This window comes from Ammospiza caudacuta, chromosome 13, assembly GCF_027887145.1.
Source record: "Ammospiza caudacuta isolate bAmmCau1 chromosome 13, bAmmCau1.pri, whole genome shotgun sequence".
Taxonomy (NCBI): Eukaryota; Metazoa; Chordata; class Aves; order Passeriformes; family Passerellidae; genus Ammospiza; species Ammospiza caudacuta.
In genome coordinates this window covers 20,199,518-20,222,467 of record NC_080605.1, presented here as the reverse complement: position 1 = coordinate 20,222,467, position 22,950 = coordinate 20,199,518, and the positions used below count along the sequence as shown (strand labels likewise).

The 22,950-nt window shown below is 50.5% G+C and overlaps 2 protein-coding genes across 2 annotated transcripts in view; one reads left to right on the top strand and one right to left on the bottom strand.

Annotated features, from left to right (window-relative positions):
* ZCCHC14 (zinc finger CCHC-type containing 14) overlaps positions 1–6,744 on the top strand; it is a 51,492-nt gene extending 44,748 nt beyond the window's left edge. Inside the window, exons 11-13 of the mRNA XM_058813455.1 lie at positions 74–214; positions 284–1,750; positions 2,686–6,744. Of these exons, the coding sequence (XP_058669438.1) occupies positions 74–214; positions 284–1,750; positions 2,686–2,741 (1,664 nt within the window). The 3' untranslated portion in view covers positions 2,742–6,744. The remainder of the gene's footprint in view (positions 1–73; positions 215–283; positions 1,751–2,685) is intronic.
* A 163-nt stretch (positions 6,745–6,907) lies between these two features.
* On the bottom strand, positions 6,908–15,598 carry MAP1LC3B (microtubule associated protein 1 light chain 3 beta). The gene is made up of 4 exons (XM_058813315.1): positions 15,470–15,598; positions 12,968–13,023; positions 10,590–10,696; positions 6,908–8,391 (listed from the first exon to the last, which is right to left on the bottom strand). The coding sequence occupies exons 1-4, from the start codon at positions 15,507–15,509 to the stop codon at positions 8,217–8,219; spliced, it is 378 nt and encodes a 125-aa protein (XP_058669298.1). The 5' UTR covers positions 15,510–15,598; the 3' UTR covers positions 6,908–8,216.
* Positions 15,599–22,950: the final 7,352 nt, after the last annotated feature.

Here is a 22,950-nt window from a genome sequence, read left to right as displayed (position 1 = left end):
TAAATGCCGAGCATGGCCTCAGTGTCCTGCTGAGGTGCTGTCAGTGTCACCTCCGTGTCCCCTGTCCCCGCAGAGCTGCGAGTGGACGTGGATCAGGCAGCCCACCCCCTGCCCAGGGAGGGCAGCTCCTCCGAGTACTCCAGCTCCAGCTCCAGCCCCATGGGGATCCAGGCGCGGGAGGAGAGCTCGGACAGCGCCGAGGAGAACGAGAGACGTAAGCTGAGCCCCGCGGCCGCGCCCCCTGCCCCGCCCAGGGCTGTCCTCACCGCCCCTCTCTCCGCAGGCCTGGAGCTCCACCTGGACGCCGCGGACAAGGAGAAGCCGGTGATGCTGCTGAACCATTTCCCCTCGAGCTCTGCCAGGCCCACGGCCCAGGTGCTGCCCGTGCAGAACGACGCTGGCTCGGGCCCTGGCGGGCACCACGCGCTGCCCATGCAGATGCTGTCCCCGAGCCCCTCACACATGGCCCCCATCCGCATGCTCGGCTCCGTGCACAAACCCGAGCGCGGCTCCGCCGACATGAAGCTGCTCTCGTCCTCCGTGCACTCCCTCTTGTCTTTGGAGGAAAGGAATAAAGTGTCTCCCGGCTCGAGGGGCAGCATCAAGATGGAGAAGGGCTTTGGGAACGCCGTGGTGGATGTCATGTCCGCGTCCTCGCCGCACCAGCCCCTGCAGGTGCTGTCGGGGGGTGCCGAGAGCAGCTCCCCAACGTCCACCATGAACTTTGGGCCTCGCACCAAAGTCGTCCACGCTTCCGCTCTGGACAGAGTGATCAAACCAGCCCAGCAGCCAGGACTCATAGTGGAGACGAGCACGGCTGCCACGGTGACGTCCAGCACAGTCTTCCACGTGGCTCGTCCGCCCATCAAACTCCTGGTGTCGTCGTCTCTTCCCACCGACTCCTCCATGGCCGGACAGACTTCCTGCTCCAGTAATATGCAAATAACGGTGTCCCCTGCAATAATCAACCCCCGGACTGCTCTGTACACAGCCAACACCAAAGTTGCCTTTTCTGCCATGAGCAGCGTGCCCGTGGCGCCCATGCAGGGCAGCTTCTGCGCCAACAGCAACGCGGCCTCCTCCAGCAGCCACCCGTCCCTGTCCTTCACCACCATGGCCAACCTGCCCAGCTGCCCCGCGCCCAGCTCCAGCCCCACGCTCTCCTCTGGCGCCGACAACAACTTCTACAGCAGCAGCAGCAGCAGCAGTAGCAGCAGCAGCAGCAGCGGCTCGGCCGGGAGCGTGCCCGTCCCCAACCAGAACCACCATCACCACCACCACCAGCAGCCGCCGCCGCAGCCCCCCGGCTGCATGGTGTGCAGCTCCTGCGGCTGCAGCGGCAACTGCGGCTCCAGCGGCATGACCGTCAGCTACGCCAACTATTTCCAGCACCCCTTTTCAGGACCTTCCATGTTTACTTTCCCTTTCCTGCCCTTCAACCCCCTGTGTAGCAACGGCTACATCAACACGCAGCAGTACAACAGCAGCACCACGTTCCCCGTGGTGCACACGGCCTACAACAGCGGCCTGGCCCCTGACTCCGTCATGGCCGGCCAGTCCACCTTCGCCGTGCCCCCCATGCAGAACTTTATGGCGGGCACGGCCGGGGTGTACCAGGCACAGGGGATGATGGGCAACGGCAACGGGTCAAGCCACAAAAAAAACGGGAACCTCTCCTGTTACAACTGCGGGGCCAGCGGGCACAGAGCTCAGGACTGCAAACAGCCACCCATGGATTTCAATCGGCAAGGTAAGGGCTGGGGGGACACACGGGGTCCTTTCCTGGCTGTAGAGTTCAGGCTGATGTTTCCAGCCTTTCATTCCTTTCTTCGGGATTGTTTCCTTTGTGTCAAGTTATGGCTGATGTTTCTTCAAGTGGCTCATGGCTGCATTTGGATGACCCTTTGGAATGCTTGTCTCTGGGTTTAGAGTAGGATCCAATCCAGAGTGTGGCCTTGAGACCAGCTCCTGGGGTCTGATGGTGTCTTGGAGTCTCTGGCTTGTAAAAATATTTTGTTATTAAAAGTTGATGGTCTGAGCTATTGGCAGATTTTAGGCAGTCCCATGAGGAGGACTCAGACGAGGTCCTCGGGTGTGCTCTGTGGGGTTGGCACTGTTTTTTAGGGAGGGAAGAAACCTCCAGGAAGGGAGGGAGCTGCTGTGGACAGGTTGCAGCCGAACTGCTGTTGCTGCCTCTGCATTGTCAGCCAGATCACCTTTGGTCATTATTGCAAGTTCCCCTGGAATTTTAGAAACTGAAATCTCTGATCCTCTTCCCTTCCTCCCAACACAATAACCTAAATAAAGAATTGCTGTTCAAACCCTCCTGTGAGGGTAGGCAGGCCCTGGCATAGGTGCCCAGGGAAGCTGTGGCTACCCCTGGTTCCCTGGAAGTGTCCAAAGCCAGGTTGGACATTGGGGGAGCACCCTGTGCTAGTGGAAGGTGTCAGGGTTAGAACTGGACGGGCTTTAAGGTCCTTTCCCACCCAAACCATTGTGGGATCCTGTGATTCCATAAAACAAAATTGTGCCAGCCCTAAAATTGCACAGCCAAGCTCCAGCGATTCATTGCACGGCTAGGAGGCAGCAGGTTGGTTTGGGAGGCCGTGGGAGGAGGCAGCAGGTTGGTTTGGGAGGCCGTGGGAGGGACTGATGTGTAACCCTGTGTCCCTGTCCCTGTCCCAGGTACGTTCAGGCTGAAGTACGCCCCTCCCTCGGAAAGCCTGGACTCCACAGACTGAGCTTCCCCAGCTGGCACCACGATGCTGTAAAGCCATGGAGAGCGACGGAGATCGAACTGCAAAACTGAGACGTCCAGTTGCTGTTAAGCTTAATGTATTTTTTAATCCAAAGGTGCTTTACTTTATTAGACTAGGTAGAAAATCTAGCGTAGGGGTGCAGCCAACCCAGTTGTGATTGCCAAATTCAAGCTTTGTTGTTGGAACTCCTGACTCGGTGTCCTCGGAGCGATGGATGGACAGATGGATGGATGGATGGATGGTGGAGCTGGCCAGCTGCAGTTCCTGCTGGAAGTACAACATCCCCTGTACTTTTTTGGCTGGAGAATGTTGCCACAAATGGACTTTTCCAAGGTGAAAGGCCTGACTCCAGGGCAGCTGTGTTCTGAGGTGGAAGGTAGGAGTGGCCAGAAGGACTTTGGCACCCCTGGGCTAGGTAAAATGTCTACTTTTTTTCAAAAGTGATCAGGCACTAATCTCTGGGATTTTTAAGGATTGCACTACAGAAGAATGTAAAACTCTTCAAGCTTTCTGCACTTTTAGCAGACAGTGTCACTCTGAGACCAGTGCAAGAGGCAAAGAAGTTCCAACCTTTACAAATTGGCACCAGCAGGCTTACGGGACTTAATTCCACAATAAAAATCCTAAAAAGTCTCTTTTTTTCCCTTCCAAAAGAACACACACGGCAGTTTCGGTTCCTTCTGGAAACAAACTCGTGCTTCATTGTCTCACCTATTACTAGCTAGTGCTGGCTTCCCAGCACTGGAATAAACTTAGTTTCCAAGGGTCCAAGTCCCAGAGACTCCAGAGTCATAAAAGCTTCAAGGATATTTTCCTGTAATACACAAAACCTTTACGTCCTGTTACTGTATATAGGTCTCTTTCACAGAAACCTTATTATTCTGCTTTTGTAAATGAATTTTAAACCATCCTAAAAAAAAAAAAAATCAAACTAAGGAACTCTGGCAGCAGAGTTGATAAGCTTTTGCTTTACTTTATATAAAATACCCTTTGGCTCCTACCCCAGGATTCAGGAGTGGTGGGAGTCAAACATGTAAAAGGTAGTAAAAACTTCATTATTATCAAGACTTGGAAGGATTTCTTGTCGGCCTCCTTCGTTGCAGTAGGTTGTAGATGAGTAGCTTTGGTGTTAACTACTTAGTCCATCATTTGTGGGTGACAAATCTAAATTAGGACTCGAGAGGAAGCCAAACCCATCTCGAACTGCTAATTTGAAACACTTTGGTCCTGTCTGGTTGAAAGAAGATCCTAATCCTCATGGCTCTCCCCCCTGGGAATATGACAGCATTAAATGGGTGAGGCCTCCTCTGTAAAAGTGTCTGACAGAGAGAAATTTGCATCCTGTAATTTGGGAGACACCTTTAAAGTCTGAAGCCTTGTTTACACTCGGAGGAATTCCTTACGGCAGGATGAATCCATAGGATTGGCTTGGGAAGTCGTCTGGCAGCAGGAGGGTGTGGAGCTGCCCCCAGGAGCTGGGGCTGTGTCAGGGGGGAGCTCAGCCCTGCCTGGGCCCTGCTCATAGGAAAGGGACATTCTGGGCCATCCCTGTGTCCCTGCCTCTCCCAGGGCAGCCTCAGCCTGGTGGGATCACGAGCATCAGGAGAGCCTCGGGAATGTGGGTGGGCAGAACCCAGCTGGGCCAGGGAGGGATCCAGAACCTCAATTTGCAGAACAAACAAACAAACAAACAAACAAACAAACAAAGATACTTTTATTGCTATGCAATAAGAACCCCCTGATTTGTGTATCCCCAGCCCAGCTCCCTGTTGGCTCTGCCTGCGTTTGAGGACGTTCCCTGTGTTCCCATGAACAACCTTCAGACCTACAACACTAAAGGGATGAAAACTGACAATGCAATTTACTTTGCCTTAATGAGCTCAAGACAATGGTAGGAACAGTCTGTCCCACTGCATCATGCCCAAGGAAAACGTGCAGTTCCGTGTTTACTATTTGCAGCTTTGAGGGTCTCTCCAGTGGCCTGGAACATGTGCTGAAAGCCAAACTTAGTGTTATTATTATTATTGTTGTTGTTATTATTTTTTTCACTTTTTTTAAACAGTATTTTAAAATTGTATTTAAAGAAACTGTATTTCAACACACATGTGAGTGTTCAAAAAACCCTCTTGAAACAGCAAAAAACAGCAGCAGCAAAAAAAAAAAGTCATTTCTGTACCAGTTGTGTTTTGTTTTACTGCCCAGGGCTGGGCACAGTTGTGTCTGATCTTCCTCACAGAAAAAAATCATATCAAAAGGACTGTAAAACTGAATGTCTGTCCAGCAAATTGTTTCATTCCTTTCTCCAGAGCTTTCTTTAGGATCCTTTCCTGTGTGTAGAGTTCAGGCTGATGTTTCCAGCAAACTGTTTCATTCCTTTCTTTGGGATTGTTTCCTTTGTGTCAAGTTCTGGCTGATGTTTCTTCAAGTGGCTTGTGGCTGCGTTTGGGTGGCGCTTTGGAACGGTTGGGTCTGGGTTTGGAGTAGGATCCAGTCCAGAAGGACCTGGAGGCAACACGAGTGTCCTGAGAGGAAAATCTGGTGAGTCAGCAGCAACCTCAGAGCCTTCCCCAAATCCCAGCGAGCTGGGGCTTCAGACCTGCCAGTGAACACCCTCCACTCTGAACCCACAACAACCAAAGTTGGTAAGTCCGAACAGAGCACCTTAATTCCATAAAATTATCCTTAATCTCTTCTTCAAAGGCACAAATCCATCTTTTTACCCCTAGAAAGCAAGGCAGCTTGGGTGGGAATAGTAGAGTTCCAGCTGCCCTGCCTGAAGGAACCAGTTCTTAAACCCTATTTTTGTACATTGAAAGATGGAGATTTCAAAGAATGTTATTTAGCCCTATCTTTGTCCTGCAAGTATAAAAAGAATTAGTTCTCCAGATGGATTTCACTGTGGAATGGGAATGATTTTTCAGTGTAAGAGGGAAGGGAATCCCCAGTGATCTCCCTGCAGGGGCAGGAGAATCAGTGAGGAGCCTTTCCCAGGGGAGGGAGCAGTGGGTGGGGCAGTTCCAGCTGCATTTTCCATTTGATGATGGAAAGACTCGAAATAGGATGGAATTTCCAGTGAACTCCTCCTCACCCTGCAAATTAAGCATTAATAGATATTCTGGGCTCGACCCTAACAGGTAGTGCAGAGAGGGAGGAGAGGGAACTGAGATACTGATCAGAGGGTTCCACCTGACTTTTATTGAAAACCACATTTGAACCAATACTAAAGTTTATCAGAACTGGTTTTTATCCAAACCAGCTCTGTCACACTCAGTTTTTTGTGAAAAATTTTCATTAAATCTTCATTAAATCTTGGCAAATTAAGCACCAGACTTCCCAAAGGAAGAGTCCAGCACCAGGCCATGGCCATGTCCCCAAATCCCAGAGAAATCCAGGCTGGGGCACCAGGCACAGCAAAGCTCCTCCCAAAGTCCTGCAGGGGAGCAGAGCTGTGCCAGAGGGACCCTGGGAGGGCTGGACTGGGGCTAGTCTGGAACACCTGGAAATGGGATGAATATGGGCAAATCTGGACAAAAATCCACATATTGGAGTTTGTGAGAGTAGGAATCACTTTGGCTGGTTGAGGCCCCACAGCTCTTGTAATAAACCCTTGGAATTACCCATTTGTTCCCTGAAATTTTCCTGATGTACACAAGAACTGTGTTGGTACTGAAGCAGAAAGCAAATCCCATGTGTTTTCAAGTGCAGATTAACAGCTTCTCTTGGACATAACTTTCCATTAGGAATGAAGGAAATTCCTGCTCCATTTGAGCCATTTCTTTTACTTCGATCACTTCTAGTATTACAAATTCTGCATGTAACTTTATAAATATTTTAAATAGTTTTGTAAATATTTAATATTCAGCTAATTTGATTTTGAATTGTAAATGTCAAGTATTCTGGTATTGGGATTTTTATGTTTTATTATACTTTGTTAAAAGTTAAATTGTACATTTTTAGAATGTTTTTATCTGAGTAAATTTAATGTATGGAAAATAAAGAGTTAAACAGAATCCCTTGCTATTGGCTTTCCTTTTAAAGGGATTCAGCTGTGTGGGGGCTTCTCCAGCTTGGCAGTAGCACAGAATTATTTTTAATTCCTTTAATTATTTTGCTGTGAAAACGCCTAGGAATAACCACATGAGCCGGAATTAAGTTGGGATGTAATCCATCCATATCAGCACTGTATTAATTTTAAAAAAGCAACATTTGTATCAGTCGATCACATCGTAATTACAAGTACAGTTGTCAGTTATGAGTTAAACGAGTTCTTACACGAACAGAACTAAACAGAGAACAAGCTGCATCGAAAAGTTCACGTCGGAGTAAAAACACAAAGGACAATAAAAAACGGGCAGGGGGCCCCGGGAAAAGGAGATGCATGCAAAGAGTGGAGGAGGTACGAGGTGAGGAGGTACAACGCGTGCACCCCGCGCAGTGCCAGGCGCTGTAGTATTGCTTCTGTCCCCGCCAGAGCCGGTGACACCGGGGACACACGGACACCGCGGGGATCCCGCCACGCCTTGCTGACAGCCCTAGAGAAACACAGGTTATCCCACGGGAGAGCTCCCCTCTGCACAGCCTGCTCCCTGCCCGGGACACAGGAGCCTCCAGCCGTGCCACAAATCATTTGTTCGGCAGCTCTGGGCAGCCGCTCCCGGCCCTGAGCTGCTCCTCCCGACTGCCGACCTCCGGGCCAGGGGCAGGATCCTATGGATCACTGGAAGCCAGCTCAGATGAACACACAGGGATTGGGAATTCGTAACAGACTGGAGTTTATTTCAGTGTTACCTGTCTGGGTGTGCATTTTACAGTTAGACACTTCCTAAATCTACGATAAAGCTGTGGTGTTTGGTATGAGTATTCCAGAAAGCGGCGCCGCCCCTGAGCGTGCGGCACCCAAAAACCGGAGACACAAAGAGTTGTCCTTCCCCAGCTCACCCCGAGCACTTGCCTTAACTCCCTGCAGCACTGACACGAGTCTGATGGAGCTGCAGAAGAAAAAGCTCCCCTTTGGACCATTAAAATGCATTTGCTCTCATGAGAAACCTTCCCATTTAAAACCAAAAAATTTAAGGAATTGTAGGGAGAATTTCCAGCAAACTCATGCGAAACACTTTAGTTCCTCCCTGGTGCCTGTTTGCTCATTAAAAGTAAATAGAGTGTCCCTTTCTCTGCAAGTGTCACATGCACAATTGGGCTCCTTTCGTCAGGTCCAGACCTGTAAATGTGCCTGTGTGGAATAATATTAGGGCAGGTTTCAAAGCTGGAGGTGCTCGTCTGTACTGTTTAATAGTCACAAACAAGGCAAGGTGAGATGAGACACCTGCTAAAGCAAGACTATGCTAAGGACTGAGAGCGTAGGTGACATCCGGTTCTTTCCCTGGGGGGTGTGTGGGGAAGAGTGGGGGTGATGGCCAAGGCTCAACCCAAATCCTGGGCCAGGCCCAGCGGCGTGTCCTAGGCGCAGGCCGGCGCTCCAAAGGTCTCCTGGGAGGCGTAGACCATGTAGAGGAATCCATCCTCATCCTTCTCGCTCTCGTACACCTCGGAGATGGGCGTGGACACGCTCACCATGCTGTGCCCGTTCACCAGCAGGAAGAAGGCCTGGTTGGAGTTCAGCTGCAGGCGCCGCCTGGGGAGGGGTGAGGGGGAAGGGAGACAAAGGACAGATGGCAACTGTCACAGACATCTTTCATGAAAAATCCTTTCCTTAGGATTTTTCCTCCTGAGAAGCTGGAGGCCTCAGGAACAAAATGTAAACAACGGAATGCAACAGGTGGATCTTTGATTGGCTCATGTTGGTTGTTTCTAATTAATGGCCAATCACAGTCAGCTGGCTTGGACAGAGAGTCCGAGCCACAAGCCTTTGTTTTCATTCTTTCCTATGCTATTCTTAGCCAGCCTTCTGATGAAGCCCTTTCTTCTATTCTTTTAGTATAGTTTTAATATAATATATCATAAAATAAAAAATCAAGCCTTCTGAAACATGGAGTCAGATCCTCATCTCTTCCCTCATCCTCAGACCCCTGTAAACACTGTCACAGGCAATGGACAGTCCTCAGCAGCAAGGTCAGAGCAGAGAGTCAGGGAATGGTTTGGGGTGGAAGGATTTCAATAAAGCTCATCTCATTCCAACCTCTGTCATGGGCACCTTTCCCTGCATGTCCCCACCCAGCCCTGTCCCTCAAAACTGGGCTGAATTGCTAAATCCAGGCAGGTGCATCCCCTGGCAGAGCCCTTACTCAGGGGCAAGGCTGCACTCCAGAAGGGCACTGAACTGGAGGGACTGGGAAGAAGCACCCCTGGCATAACCAGGGACCTCTGGCTGGCAGCTCACTGGAATGAAAACCCAGAGATCCTTGGGAAGACTGGGAAAGAAAGGCAGAGCTTCCCTGCAAAACCTGGGCAAGTTTTAAACTCACTTTGTCACCAGCTCTGTAATGGCCTGGGCTTAACCTTGGAGCATCTTGCTCCCTCTCCTCCTCTTCCCTTCCCAAGAGAAGCACGGTGGGAAGGGCAGGGAGCCACAGGCTGCACAAAGTGCCTGGCACAGGAAACAGCTGATTTCTGATTTCTGATTTCCCTTGGATCATTCCAGCTCGGGGAAATGGGTGTTCCTGCTAAACTGCCTCCTGCAGAGCAGGTCTGCAGAGAGCAGCTCTTCCCACTGGATAAACCAAGTGAGAGCAGCAGCTCAGGAGTGTGCAGCTGCCACCAAAGCAAGGAAAGAATAGATCAGAAGAGTTTCCTGCTGCTTCTACTCGCTGCTGAGGGGCAGCAGCAGCTGGAAACAAGGATTTATTTAGCTCCCTGGACAGGGACCCTCCCAAAGCCACACTAATCACTCCAGAGACAGCAGGCTGAGGGAAGGCAGCAGCTCTCCAAGGTTTGGGAAAGATGGGCTTTGCTGTGCATCACTGGAGCTGGCTGAGGCCCAAGTCTGGCCAGTACCAAATTATTTATTAACAGTAAAGCCAGAGAAAAAAGGTGAGAAAATCCTTCAGCCTGCAGTTAACCTCTGTGCCCAGGGGCTTTCATGTTCCTGAGAAACTCTGCAAGACTTGAGCAACCTGGTTCCTGTCTCCAGAGCCCTCTCTGCCTTTCTGCCTCCGGCAGGAGCTGGGATTTGCCTGTGACAGTTTTTGTTTGGACACCCTGGACAACTCCACAGCCCGTGGCCTCCACAAACCAGCTCCTGCTGCAGCCTGACCAGCACAAAACAAGCTCTGGTTTTCTGCTCACTTCTGGAGAACCCTTCCTGAGCCAGCAGAGATGCACTTCTAGCAGAATTTCTGACCACACAACTTCCACTCGGGGCTGTTCCCCTCTGCCTTTCCTGTAAGCTGAGCAAGCAGCCAGGGCAGAAACACTCTGGCCTGAGCTGGGGTTTCCCAGGCCTCAGTGCTGTCACTGAGGGAAACCTCAATTCCCAAAGGATGCCAGGACATCCCAGCTCTGGCTCTGAGCCCAAACTCCCCTTCCCAGTGGGTGGCAAGAGGCAGCCACTCCCGAGGGGGACTCCATGGCAGAAGAGAGGAGGAATCCCAAAATAGCCAAGGCAGAAGGACCCACGGCAGCCAGGGATTCACAGCCCCACACTCCTCCTACAGCTCTGGGAATGTGATTTCTCCTGGAGGCAGACTACCAGCCCAGCTCTCTTCAGAGTGGGGTTTTTCCAGCAAAGCAAAAGGAAAAGCACCTTCTCCTGATTTGTCCTAGTGCTCATTAGATGGATTTTCCATTTAGACCTCCCAAGTGCATCAGGGGGGAATTAACAGAGCATCACAGTCCGAGGTTGGTCAGTTCACACTGGAATCCCAGCAATAATACCTGATAATTTTGATTAGCTCGCTCATGTTGACATGATCTGGCACCAGGAACTTGGTCTTATCCAAAACTGGAAGCTGCTTCTCCCCCTTGTACCTTTCAATGATCACCTGAGAAGAAACACAAAGAGCAGAAGATGTGAAAGGCAGGAACAGTGTCTGGTGCCCCCATCTCCCCCTCCCAGCTCCATTTCCCTTCATCTGTGAATGCAGCATCTCCAGTCTGAGAAGCAGCAATCCATGGTTGGGCGCAGTTATCTTAAAGGTCTTTTCCAACCCAAACAACTCTGTATTTCCATGAGAATTAATTACCTTCACGTGCTCCTCTGTTCTGTTTGCTAGAGCCACTGCACAGAGGGGTAACACACAGGGATTTTACAGCACACATCCACAGCTTCAGTGCAATTTTAAGAGAGTTCCTTTGCTGCAGTCATTTAACCCAGCAACAAGAAAATCCAAGGAAAGACCAAGCCCACTCCCCTCTAACACACTGAGAGGCTGACCAGGGCTTTGTGCTGCTGTACAAGTCTGACAGATCAAGCAGTTGTCTCTGGAATTTCTCCAGTTTCAGGCCATCTCTCTAAGATCCACCACTCCAGATGACTCTGCTGTTCCATTCACCTCCCATGGTTCCTTCTAATACATGAGAAAAAGCTACTTTGGAAGAGTATAAACCCTCCAATTTCCAAATTAAGGAGAAAATTTCCTCAAGCACGCTCAGGAACCAGTAACTCTGCCAGGACTGCTGTGCAATAACCACTTAATTCACAGAGAAACTGCAGATTTCCCAATTTAAGGAACACCCTGCCCAGCAACTGAGGGTAGTTCCTGCTTTAGAGAAGTGATCTCAGAACTCGTGTGCTCCTGTTTCCAGGGCCATGTGGGGTTTGTTGATTTCCAGTCACCAGGAGCTACGTGACACCAGTGCCTTGGATCCTCTCCATGCTCACGGGGTCTGGCTCTGTTGATCCTAAAAAGCTGCACAGGTGAAGAGATGCTGATTGAATTCTACCAGAGAAAGAGCCTGACATCACTCTAAATAAATGCTGGCTCATTCTGGGTAACAAAGCCCCACTATTTTTAAGCAGTAGATATTTCTAACAGCAGAATGGAGGATGTTGACAGCACAGGAGGGATTTATTATCTGGTGTGACATTGCCACCTTATCTCATGCAGAACTGCAAATGACAATAACGAGGCAGTGACTGGCCCAGCAAGACTCCAGGGAGGGAGAGCTGGGAGTTTGCATCACCACATCTCCAGCAAGTTCCTTAGGTACCTCTGAATTTTTGGTTGGAACCTGGCCATGGCTGATTTAAAGTGAGGGTTTTGCCATAAATCCCTGGCTTTCAATCTGTGGTCACAGAGCTTGGGGACTATGGCTAAGTGGTCTCTGAAAGGTGAGGGAAAAAGCAATATTTGTCAGGAAACAGATTTGCAAGGAAAGCACCTTTTGGGAAAATGAAACATTCCAAAAAAGTCAGAAAATCTCTGCTGTGAAGTATTCCTTGTTCCAATGCCCAGCTGCACAGGGAAGCAGCAGTGGCAGCTCCAAAGTGAAGGAAGGAGTTTAAAGCCCAAGAAAAGCTGAAAACCTTTCAGTTTCTGTTTCTACAGCAGCTTCTGTCAGTGAGTTTGCTCGGGGAGTGGGGACAGTTTGCAGCAGTTGGTTCACAGCAGAATTTCCACACACTGGGGTCACCAAATCCCATCACAGAGCCCAAGGCTGAGGGTCCCATTCAGTTCCCTCTGCTGAAAAACTCATCAGTGACAGGACACAACCCATGCCTTTTGCTTGAAGGATATTCTCTGCATTTTAACTTTGAGGATGCAGTGAATAAAATAAAATACAAACTTGGGCAGCATTTGGAGCTGAGCAGCTGAGGAGTGACAGGGTGAGGGGTGACATCCAATGTGAGCTGGACAGCCCAGCAGCATTCCTGGAGACCTAAGCACTGGCCCATCCCAGGAGAAAAGGATTTTTTTCTGATAAACAAATCCATCTCTGCCTCTGCACTCCTGTCCACTCTTCTTGCTGAGCCTCTGAAGACTCTTAATTCAGAGAAGAAAACCACAGAGAGAGGAGCTGAGTGCTCAGGAGGACCTCAGAGCTCAGCTGGGGTGTGGTTTTGTTCCAAGTTACAAAACACAAGTGCAGAACTCCGGAAATGCCACTTCCTGCAGCCCCTGAGAGCACCTTGCTGCACCACACCAACCGTGAGAATTGCTGCTTGAGAATGCTCCTGAAATCCAGGCTGAGCCACCCTCAGCTGCCAGGTTCTCATGTGGTCTCCTCAGGACAGCTCTTTCACAGCTTTCTAACTGCAAAAAAGACCATCAGGCTGGAAACTGAAGTAAAAAAATTAAAAGAACTGGACTTACTGGTATTTTAGTGGGATGCTGATCCCGAATCAGTCGTACATCTTCCACTCTTTGTTCTGCAAGGGATTAAAAAAAAACTGTTTAAACATTCACAGTTAATGCTGTTATTTCCTTATTTCTCCACCAGTGAACAGAGGGACCATGTGTCAGGAAAAGCCAGAAGAGGAAATTCAGGCAAAGCAATTTCCAAATGGGCCAGCATTATCAGGAGTACAACCTCTCCTGTGACAGCTGATCCCCTGCTCCTTAAGCCAAGGTGACAAGCACTGTGTGCACCTGCCAGGCACTCCTACAAAGTGTTAAAGGAGATCCTTTCCTCCCCACACCCCTCACTTGCTGCCCACTGAAGCACACATTTCACCTCACACAGCTAAGGCCTCAAATTACACCACCCAAATGAACAACTAAATACCCTGTGCTATTTCTGTCGGGTCCCAGAAGAGGAAATGGTCAACAATTATTTGAGCCCCGGGACTGGCCCAAGCCTGGCAGCATCAGCTTTCCTTGTGTGCTCTCCTGTTACCAAATTCCAGGTTTTATTTTGACTCAGCCTCACCCATTGTTGCAGGAGCTGCTGGACCTACACGTTTTGCCCCTCTCTGTGCCAGTTTTCGGGATAAAGTTCAGCTTTCCTCAGACAGGAATATTAATGGAACAGATATCATGAACCTGGCTAAAGTACACGAGGCAGAGTAAACAGCCCAGCTGCTTTCAGGGGCTGCCTCGTTTGTCTGTCCCCTGCCTACTTTCACATTCAGTGAACTCAATTTTAAGCCTCTCTGCAGCAGGACGGGGCTTTCCAGGCTGTTTTCAGGTTCCAAACAGCTCCGAGAGAGATGATTTAGCGTTGCATCACGCCTTGAACGCACACCTGCCCGGGGAGAGGAGCACTCAGGCCAGCTCCTGTTGGAATGCTAATGGCAGGACACTCAGCAATAACATCCCTGTGTCCGTGTTTGTGCCCATGGAGCACATCCTGCTCGGGAGCCCGGCAAGGAATGCAGCTCCCTGAATCACCGTTGGGAGCTGCAGGTGAATCAAGCAGAGCTCAGGCAAGGAGCATGCGAAGCCTTCACCTGAAACCACCTCACATCCCGAGCCACATTCCCACAGCAGGAGCGCTGCAAGGGCACAGAGCTCCACCTCGTTAAAACACTTCTTAAGATTAACCAAAAACACAAAAGATGCGTGGAGAGAGTGAGACCAACCATCCACCTGGCGCACACTGACTTTTCAGCTGGAACGGGTTTGTTCACAGCAATGTTATTCAGCAGAACTCCCCGGAGTAGAAGGAACATAAACCGGGCAAATCATGGAGATTATTGTGTGTGGTGTGTTCAAAACCAGGCCCCAGTCAGGCACAGATAAACACTGTTCTCTGACGACAGTAGTTGCAGTGGCAACTGCTTGGCTGCCATCCTAGCTGAACTTTATACCTGCAACAGAGGCTGCTGACAGCCGATGGGGTCAGCAACAGTTTTGGAAGGCTCTGAGAAAAGGGGTGGCATAAACACAGACTTTTGTCAGACCCACATCCTCCCCTCTTCCCTGCAGGGAACTGCTCACATTTAGCACAACAGCCAAGGCCAGGGTGGGCACATCACAAAGCTCTCTTAAGCAGCTTGACTCTAACCCAAAGGCAGGAAGAAAGGAAAATCTGGATCAATTACTTCCACCAATTCCATCTCACGTACGGGATTTTATAGTTCATGCAGAAATAGGTTACGCTGCCAGTTCGCGTTACCCTCGCAGCGCTTGAGCCTCCCTCCCTGACACACATGGGCAGATCCCCAGCCCTTTGATTGCTCCGGATCCATCCTGAGCGCACACACACAAGCGTGCCACGGCTCTATGGAGCCTGCTCCTTCTCCAAAGGCACTAATCTCATTTTCCCAGCCATCATTACACAGCTCTTTTCGATGCCCTGCTCGTTTTCTGAGCCAAACAGAGACAGGAGCCACACGCCCCGGTGGAGAATTGCCCTCCCCGCGCCAGGCACCGGCTGCCAGCGGGGCTTTAACGCCGCTGCCACTGGCGCAGAGGCCGCCGGACACTGAGCAGACACCGGAGGGAAGGGCAGGCCCAGCTCCTGGCACACACACCGAGGATGTTTTCCAGGCTCCTGGGAGTTTTGCAGTCGATAACAGACGATGCCATGAAGAGATCTCCCCACCCCGAGCACAGATCTCCTCAGCCGGGCACAGCACAGCTCGCCACACCACAAAACCCCCATGTCCCGAACAAACAACCCGGGTAAACAACCCCGGAGCACGGGCCGGGCTTTGACTCCGCCGCAGCCCGGAGCAGGCCGGGGCACCGGGGCAGCCCCGGGCCCGCTCCGCCCGCGGGTCCCCGCTGTCAGCAGGAGCCGCCCGCGGACCCTCGCTGCTCCCACCGCCCTCGGCCCCCTCCCCTCCCCGCCGCGGCGATCCCCCCGCAGCCCAACGGCACTGGCAGCTCCGGCTGGGCCGCACCCGCCGCGTCCCTCCCCGGGGCGCTCACCGAAGGTGCGGCGCTGCTTGAAGCTCTTCTCCGAGGGCATGGCTGCGTTCGCTCGGCCCGGGCCCGGCGGCGGCTCTGCGCGGCGGCAGCGGACACCTCCGAGTGCCGGCGCCCGCCCCCCGCGCCGCCGCGGCCGCTCGGCCGTCAGCTGACAGCGCGTCAGCCGGGCCCCGCCTCGCCCCGCCGGCATCTTGAGTGTGGCACGGGCCCCCGCCGGCATGGCCGCTCGGTGACACACAGACATGGTGCTGGGGGAATGTCACGGTGCCCTGGCGGTGTTCCTGCTCTGTGACACACGGCCATGGCCGTCTCGGTGCCAGGCTGTGTTGTGTTTAGTGACACAGCCACGGCCGCCTCGGTGCCAGGCCGTTTCCCTCAGTGACGCACAGCCATGGCCACCTTGGTGCCAGGCCATGTTCTCCTCAGTGACACAGAGCCATGACTGCCTCGGTGCCAGGCTGTGTTCCTCATTCAGTGACACAGCCATGACCACTTTGGTGCCAGGCCGTGTTCTCCTCCGTGAGGCCGTGTTCTCCTCAGTGACACAGCCATGGCTGCTTCAGTGCCAGGCAGTGTTCTTCATTCAGTGACACACAGCTATGGCCACCTCAGTGCCAGGCCGTGTTCTCCTCAGTGACACAGCCATGGCCGCCTCGGTGCCAGGCCGTTTCCCTCAGTGACGCACAGCCATGGCCGCCTCAGTGCCAGGCCGTGTTCTCCTCAGTGACACAGAGCCATGACTGCCTCGGTGCCAGGCTGTGTTGTGTTTAGTGACACAGCCACGGCCGCCTCGGTGCCAGGCCGTTTCCCTCAGTGACGCACAGCCATGGCCGCCTCAGTGCCAGGCCATGTTCTCCTCAGTGAAACACGGCCATGGCCAACTCGGTGCCAGGCTCTGTTCCTCATTCAGTGACATGGCCATGACTGCCTCGGTGCCAGGCCATGTTCCTCATTTAGTGACAAGCCATGGCCACCTCGGTGCCAGGCCATGTTCCCCTTCAGCAACAAAAAAGAGCAATGTCCCCAGGAAAGTGGTGGATTCCCTAATGTTGGGCATTCCAATATTCAGCCATCTTGTCTAGATGGTGCTTTTGCCAAGAAAGGTTGGGCCAGATGATCCTCGAGGTCCCTTCCAACCTGGTATTCCATTATTCCATTATTCCATGAACTCGCTGGATGGCCACCTTGGAGTGGCCCACAATGTCCCCTTCAACATAAACACTTTTCTCCATACAATAGTGCAAGTTCAATGATCTGTCACCAGTTTGCCTTCACATTGGCATGGATATGGGCAGAGTTTACACTGGAAGAACAAAATTTCAGGAGCAGGTGCTCCGATTCTCTTGGAAGGCAACCCCGGTTTCATGCGGTTTGTGAGGAATTGATTAAATCACAACTTCAGTCACAGATACCACGTTGTGAGTAAAACTGCCCAACTGTTTCCTGCTTAGCAGCTTTCTGACACAAGCTGTTGACTGGAGCCTTTCAGCTGCATCTCTCTTTCTCTCTCTTTCTCTCACATTCATTCCTGGCACCGTGGTTTGAAGTTAAGGATGATTTTGCATCAATAGGGCACAATCTCACTGAACAATCCAAGGAACAGGGAGCTGTGACCAGGATTGTCCTTAGGGGTACATGGAGAAGGACAGCTCTGTAACCATCTTAGAGATTGTCAGTGTTTTTGCATTTTTGGGGTGGAGAGATGCATTGAAGTTGGAGTGAATCTCCACTCACACAAAGGAATGAGGGTTCATGACCTAATTTTGTGATTCAAGGTCACGCAGTTCCAGTGGCCTGTCATTACGAGGCCATTAAAGATGTGACTAACAAGGAAATACAGCCCTGAGGTGTGTGTTTGCTCTGTCCATCACATCACTGTCCAGGGATAGCAGGTGAGACATGCATGACCAGCAGAACACTGATACATCTGCAACTTAAAACACCAATCCCAAATTCCTGTGTCGACAGGACTCTTCTTTATTAAAATGCCTGCCTTTGGAAAAAAAAAAAAAACACTTTCCAGGCTGATGAAATTCCACCATGCTCTCAGAATTGTGTCTGAGGGCTGAAGGCAGGAGGATGAAGCCACATAATGTTATTTTTGGGGTGTACAGGTGCATCCTGGTGTCAGGGCTGACAATCCCAGGCTCTGTGTGCCGTGTGGTTTGCATCCACGAGCCGACTGTTAGCAGGGCTGCAGCTCGGGCTGAAAGCATCCATATGGTGCTTGGGGAGAGCCACAATCAGAGTATCTGCTGACAGGCTGGGCTATCACATGCTCCTCTCATAAATAATCTGCGGAGACTGTGAGAAGGAAACTTAGATCCACACCGAGACTCGCCTGACCTTTCCCTCCTCGGCGCAGCCCTCGCCCGTGTCTGCGTGTCGACAGCACAGACAGTTGGCGAGTCTGGATTTGGGGAAGGTGTTAGGAGCAGTTGGAATGACAGCATGGACACAGCCTTTGGGATCAGCTCTGCCTCAGCACAGCTCCCCAGCCCTGCTGAGAAAACGCTGCTTTGGAAAATGCTTTGGCTTCAGCGATGGCGCTGGAACAGAGCCCTTCAAAAATGGAGCCACAGAGCGTTTCTATCCTGGCCTTAGAACACTTTATAAAGCATTTAGGCTGAGGAAGAGGAGACTTAACCCAAAGGGGACATTACACGGTCTTCAAATATGCAAAAGGTTTCTGCAGAGCGGGAGGGAATTAGCTCTTCCCTGCATGCTGTGGGACCAGGATGAGAAATAATGAGCTTACAGCTTGGAAAAGGCCATAGAAATTAGGGACTGGGATAAGGGTAAGAACTGTTGAGCACCAGAAGAAATTCCCTAGGAAATAAATAGAATAATCACCTTTGGATGTTTTTATTTAACGAGAAATTAGTAAAACATCTGCTCTGAAGAGCTCAGGGAGAATTGTTCTGATCTCAGGGAGAAGGATGGGGTAAATAATCCCCCACAGTCCCTGTCAGCCCTAGTTTTGCATGAGGCAAAGGAGATGTGATTTCCCAAATTTACCAAGCAGGTTAGAGCACAGGCTGGGTTTGGATTCCAGCTCAGATCCTCCTGTCTGCACCTAATAAATACTAATACTTAATAAATACATCAGACTAAATACTAAGTAAAAAAAAATGCAACACAGGTTTTCCCAACTGTTCTTTCTTCCACAAGGTTGGGTTGGTGTTTTTTTGTTAAAAATCCAGTATGAACAGTGACTTCAAACCGTGGCTGATATTCCCAGCATTTCCCTTGGGAAAAACTCACACTTTTCCTATTTTTTTCCCACATGAGCTCCCTCACAATGAAACGAGTGTATTTCACATTCAGAATAATAAATCATCCCCTCATTTTTCTGGTACAACAGAACTGAAAAGGCTTTTTTTTTTTTTTTTTTTTTTCCATTGAACAGACAAAGCTGTTCCTCTGGAGTGCTGCACCCTTCCTGGAAGACAGCACTCTGTGTGGGGCTGGGAGCTCAGCAGCTGTCAGCAGTATTAAATTCAAAATTCACCAGGAACACAGAGAGAAAAGCCCCATAAAATAAAAGGAAGGACACTGTGCTGATAATAACTTGCATTTCAACCTGAATTAAAATACCTCCCCTTGGTTCTTTGCTCACAAATTGTTCTTATCGATCCAGCTCAGCTCAAGATTAATGTGGGTTTGGTTTCTTTATAAGTGTGCAGCTATTACCCAGCTGCTATTGGAGATTTTCAGGCAGAATCTGACTGTAGAGAATTGTTTGCAGGGCCTTAACATAACTCTTCTGGGAAGTTTTCATCTTGAATTTGCCTCAAGATGGTGGCTGCCTTTAAGAACAAATTCCCACACTACAAATTTCACCTTCTGAGTTAGGAGAACTTAAGGAAAAAGTGGTGAGAATGGCCAAATATCTGTTTTAGGGGTAGAAAAGTGTAATTTGAGAGAAGTGAAGCTAGAGAGGAGCCCCACATTTTGCCTGGGTGGGTTTTCTCTGAGGTCTGACAACAGCTGAGCCTGTCTCTCAGTGGGAGCACAACACTTTTGGAATATCACATGTTCTAGATTTTTAGACATGCTTTTTTGTGGATGGCAAATCCAAGCCAACACACAGATGTGTGCAGTGTCATCACAAAAACATGATTTTCATTGAATGTTTGGCCAAAATCTCCCCCTGCAAGAAGGATTGCCCAAGACATTGCTGGGTACCATAACTGACGTCAGTTCCTGCTGTTCCCGCTGTTGCAGCAAACAGCTCTTGGCTGCAGGATCAGGTTTGAAATGGGAGATGCTGCTTGATGGACCACGGTGAATCAGTTGGTGTGAGCAGCACTGAGCTCTGTTTGTGTACTGATTTCACTCACAAAATCCATAACATCTTGGCGAGCAGCAGCGACAGCGCGGGAGGCAGAGCGGGGAAGCCGTGGAATAACCCAGCGTGGAACAAGGTCTTCCCCTGGATTTGCTATCTCTAGGATTGAAGCAATCCCTCACGTGTTCAAATATTAGCTGAGCACTGTGTTGCCTGTGGTTCAGAAAGCACTGTCCTCACTGATGTTGAGAGGTTCTGGGGTTGCACAACCACAGAGCAGCAGCCAGGAATAGCACCCCAACACCTGACCCCTCCAGAGCAGGAGAATCCTTCTGCCAGCTGAGCTGCTCCAGGTGTTGGGCAGAGCTAAATTGTTCAGGCTGGACTGGAGCCAAATCTGGAGGGACAAGAACTGTTTGTGGCAGAAGTGTTGAGATGTCTTGGGTGACTCCAGACGCTCACAGCCTTTAGATCGACTGATTCCTCATGGAAGCAAGGACAGCACATTGAAGAAAGATCATACCCTCTTCCATAAGTCATAGAATCATGGGATGGCTAGGGTTGGAAGATTGGAAGTGACCTTAAAAGTTTGACTTGGAAGGGGCCTTTAAATTCATCCACTGCCAACCCCCTGCTGTGGCAGGGACACCTTCAACTATCCCAGGTGGCTCCAAGGGGACACTTCTAGGCATGAGGCACTCACAGCTTCTCTGGGAACCTGTTCAGGGTCTCACCACCCTCCCAGGGAGGAATTCCTTCCCAATATCCCATCTATCCCTGCCCTCCTGCCCCTTAAAGAGAGGGCATGGAGCTCTGCTCTAAAGCAGAAGGAGGTGACCACTTCCTGAGCCATCAGCAGCTTTTCTGCACTGCTCTGGATTTCCCCTGAAGAGCCCAGCCTGTCCAATGCTGTTTGTCCTGCAAATCTGGTGAGATCAATGTCCACAAATCAAGGAAGTGGGAAATCATAGACCCAGGACAAGAAGAGCTGTTTTCCAGCTTAAAATACACACATGACTAAAACAAAACTCTTCAGCCTTTCTATTTGGGATATTCTCTCTTTGATGTGTCCTCCCTCCAAGGATGGGAGCAGTTTTTTAGGAGGCAGGAGCAGTCTTTGTTTTTTATTACAAAGCAGAAATCTCAGTGTAGGCTCCTGCCAAAAAAACATGCTGCAAATACTCTCAGTGGCAAACAGGGCTTGCAGACAGGGTTTGTTCATCTGTCTCGGCCTGCCTTGCCATATTTTTCTGTCCCTCTTGCCAAATGGAAAATAAATCATTCTGCCCTCTCTGTTCTGGTTATAATTGGCTGGATATGCCATCAGCTGCCTCGTCCCTGCTCAGAGCCTGGGAAGGCATAAACACTTCCAGGATTACAGAAAATGAGGACACTAACTTTGGGACCCATCCAAAGCCCTTTAGTGGGTGTGAAGACTAATTGGCTACAGCGAGAGCTGCATCAGCTCCTTAATTGCTGAGGGGAAATGAAACAATAACATTTCCCCTTTCCCTACATCCTTTTCCAAGAGCCCTGTGGTAAGGGCTGTGAGCTGCCTGCCTCAGACAGCAGCACTGGAGAGCTCCAGGCCATTACTCGGGAATGTTTTCCAAGGAAGGTGCTCAGACAGTGCCACAGAGGATGGGAGATGATGATAACGCACTTTTCCTGTTTTCCCTACTGTCACAAACAAAGCTGCTTGATTCAGATAATGGGTTTGGTGAGATAGGGGAGAAAGCAGCAATTTTAGGCTTTAATGACTGAAGTTGAAGGTGATATTCAGTTATAACCTCCCTGTTGCACACCAGGTGTCCATCTTCTGGCCCTCAAGGACCTTGGAAATTGGAGACAGCAATTGTTTCTCCTCTCTGATGTGATGAAGGGCTGGCATTCCCTCACTCTGTCCTGTTAGAAGGGAAAACATGGTGACTGGGAGCTCTGTGAGCTTTGCCTCAGGCTTTGCTGGGCTCTGGCTGGCATCACTGTGTGGGATGGAGGTGGGCACTGCCTTCTCCCTTTGCCCTTCCTCGTCTGCAGGAAATCAGCACGGGGCAATGGAGCTCCGTGGGAATTGGCATGGATTTGTGATGGGCCGTCCATCACAGCCCTTTCCAACCCTGCCTTCTGCTGGCTTGGACAGGAAGGGGGTCAGTGGGCCAAGGGAAGGCTGATGGATGAGAAATGTGGCTCAGCACCCATGGAGCCAAGGTGGGTGTCAGGTTGTAGGGGTCAGGTGGGTGAGGGAAAGGGGAGAAGGTTGTAGGGTGATTAGGCAGCAGGAACATTCAGTGAGAAAGGAGAAAGTTCAGATAAAAATATAAAAGCAAAAGAGGGGAAAGCATGTGTGTGCTGTAGACTGCTGTGGTTCTGCTCCAGGCAATGTCACCCAGGACATCTTTTGTTTCATTCACACAAAAATCCTTGCCATCAGTGCTTTCCCCTGTCCCCTCCATGAACCCGTCACTTCCTAAACAAACAGACATGACAAGGCCTTTGAAAGCTGTGTCAGAACCTTTAAGTACCAGCTGAGCATAATGTAAGGTGGGGAAAGGCAGTGGTTCCCTACAGGTGGAAAACAGCTCACCGTATTTCCAAAGCCCTGATGTTTGCTTTACATGACTCACTGCCCATGTGCCTTGGTGTAGATGCTTGGAGCAGCTTTTTGTAATGTAATCAGAGCTGTGGGCACTCCATTTGTCCATCACTGAGGCCCCAAAGGATTAGCACAGCACTAAAAATGACACCTCATCCTGCCTGTGGGCAGAGTCAGGGGGTGGAATGCAGAGGTTCAGCCTGGGGAAGCTGAGCATTTATTCATCCCAGGGCTGGAGCAATGTTGTTTGTACCATGAGCCAGCCTGGACTCGTCATGTCATCATCCCATATCCAGATCCTTGGCAATCAGGGTGTCCTGACCCTGATAACACCACCTGCCCATCAGACTCGTGGCAAAATCTGTGGGCAGCTCAAGCATCTCATCTGCTCTGGCGAGACCATGAAGGACTGTGAGCAGTAGGACAAGGAGGGTGATGCTCCCCTCTTCTCTGCTCTCATGAAATCCCACTGGAGCTCTGTGTCTATCCCTGGAGCCCTCAGTGTAAGGAGGATGTGGAGCTGCTGGAGAGAGCCCAGAGGAGCCAGGGAGCTGCTCCAAAAGCTGGGAAAACTCTGCTCTGCTGGGAGAGTTGAGG

What these genes read in the sequence shown, in the direction of transcription:
- MAP1LC3B (XM_058813315.1), bottom strand. Translation starts at nt 15,509, where the DNA reads ATGCCCTCGGAGAAGAGCTTCAAGCAGCGCCGCACCTTCG. An exon ending in CAAGCAGCGCCGCACCTTCG is followed by an intron (nt 13,024 to 15,469) that starts GTGAGCGCCCCG and finishes AATCCCTTGCAG; the next exon opens with AACAAAGAGTGGAAGATGTA. An exon ending in GAGCTAATCAAAATTATCAG is followed by an intron (nt 8,392 to 10,589) that starts GTATTATTGCTG and finishes ACCCCTCCCCAG; the next exon opens with GCGGCGCCTGCAGCTGAACT.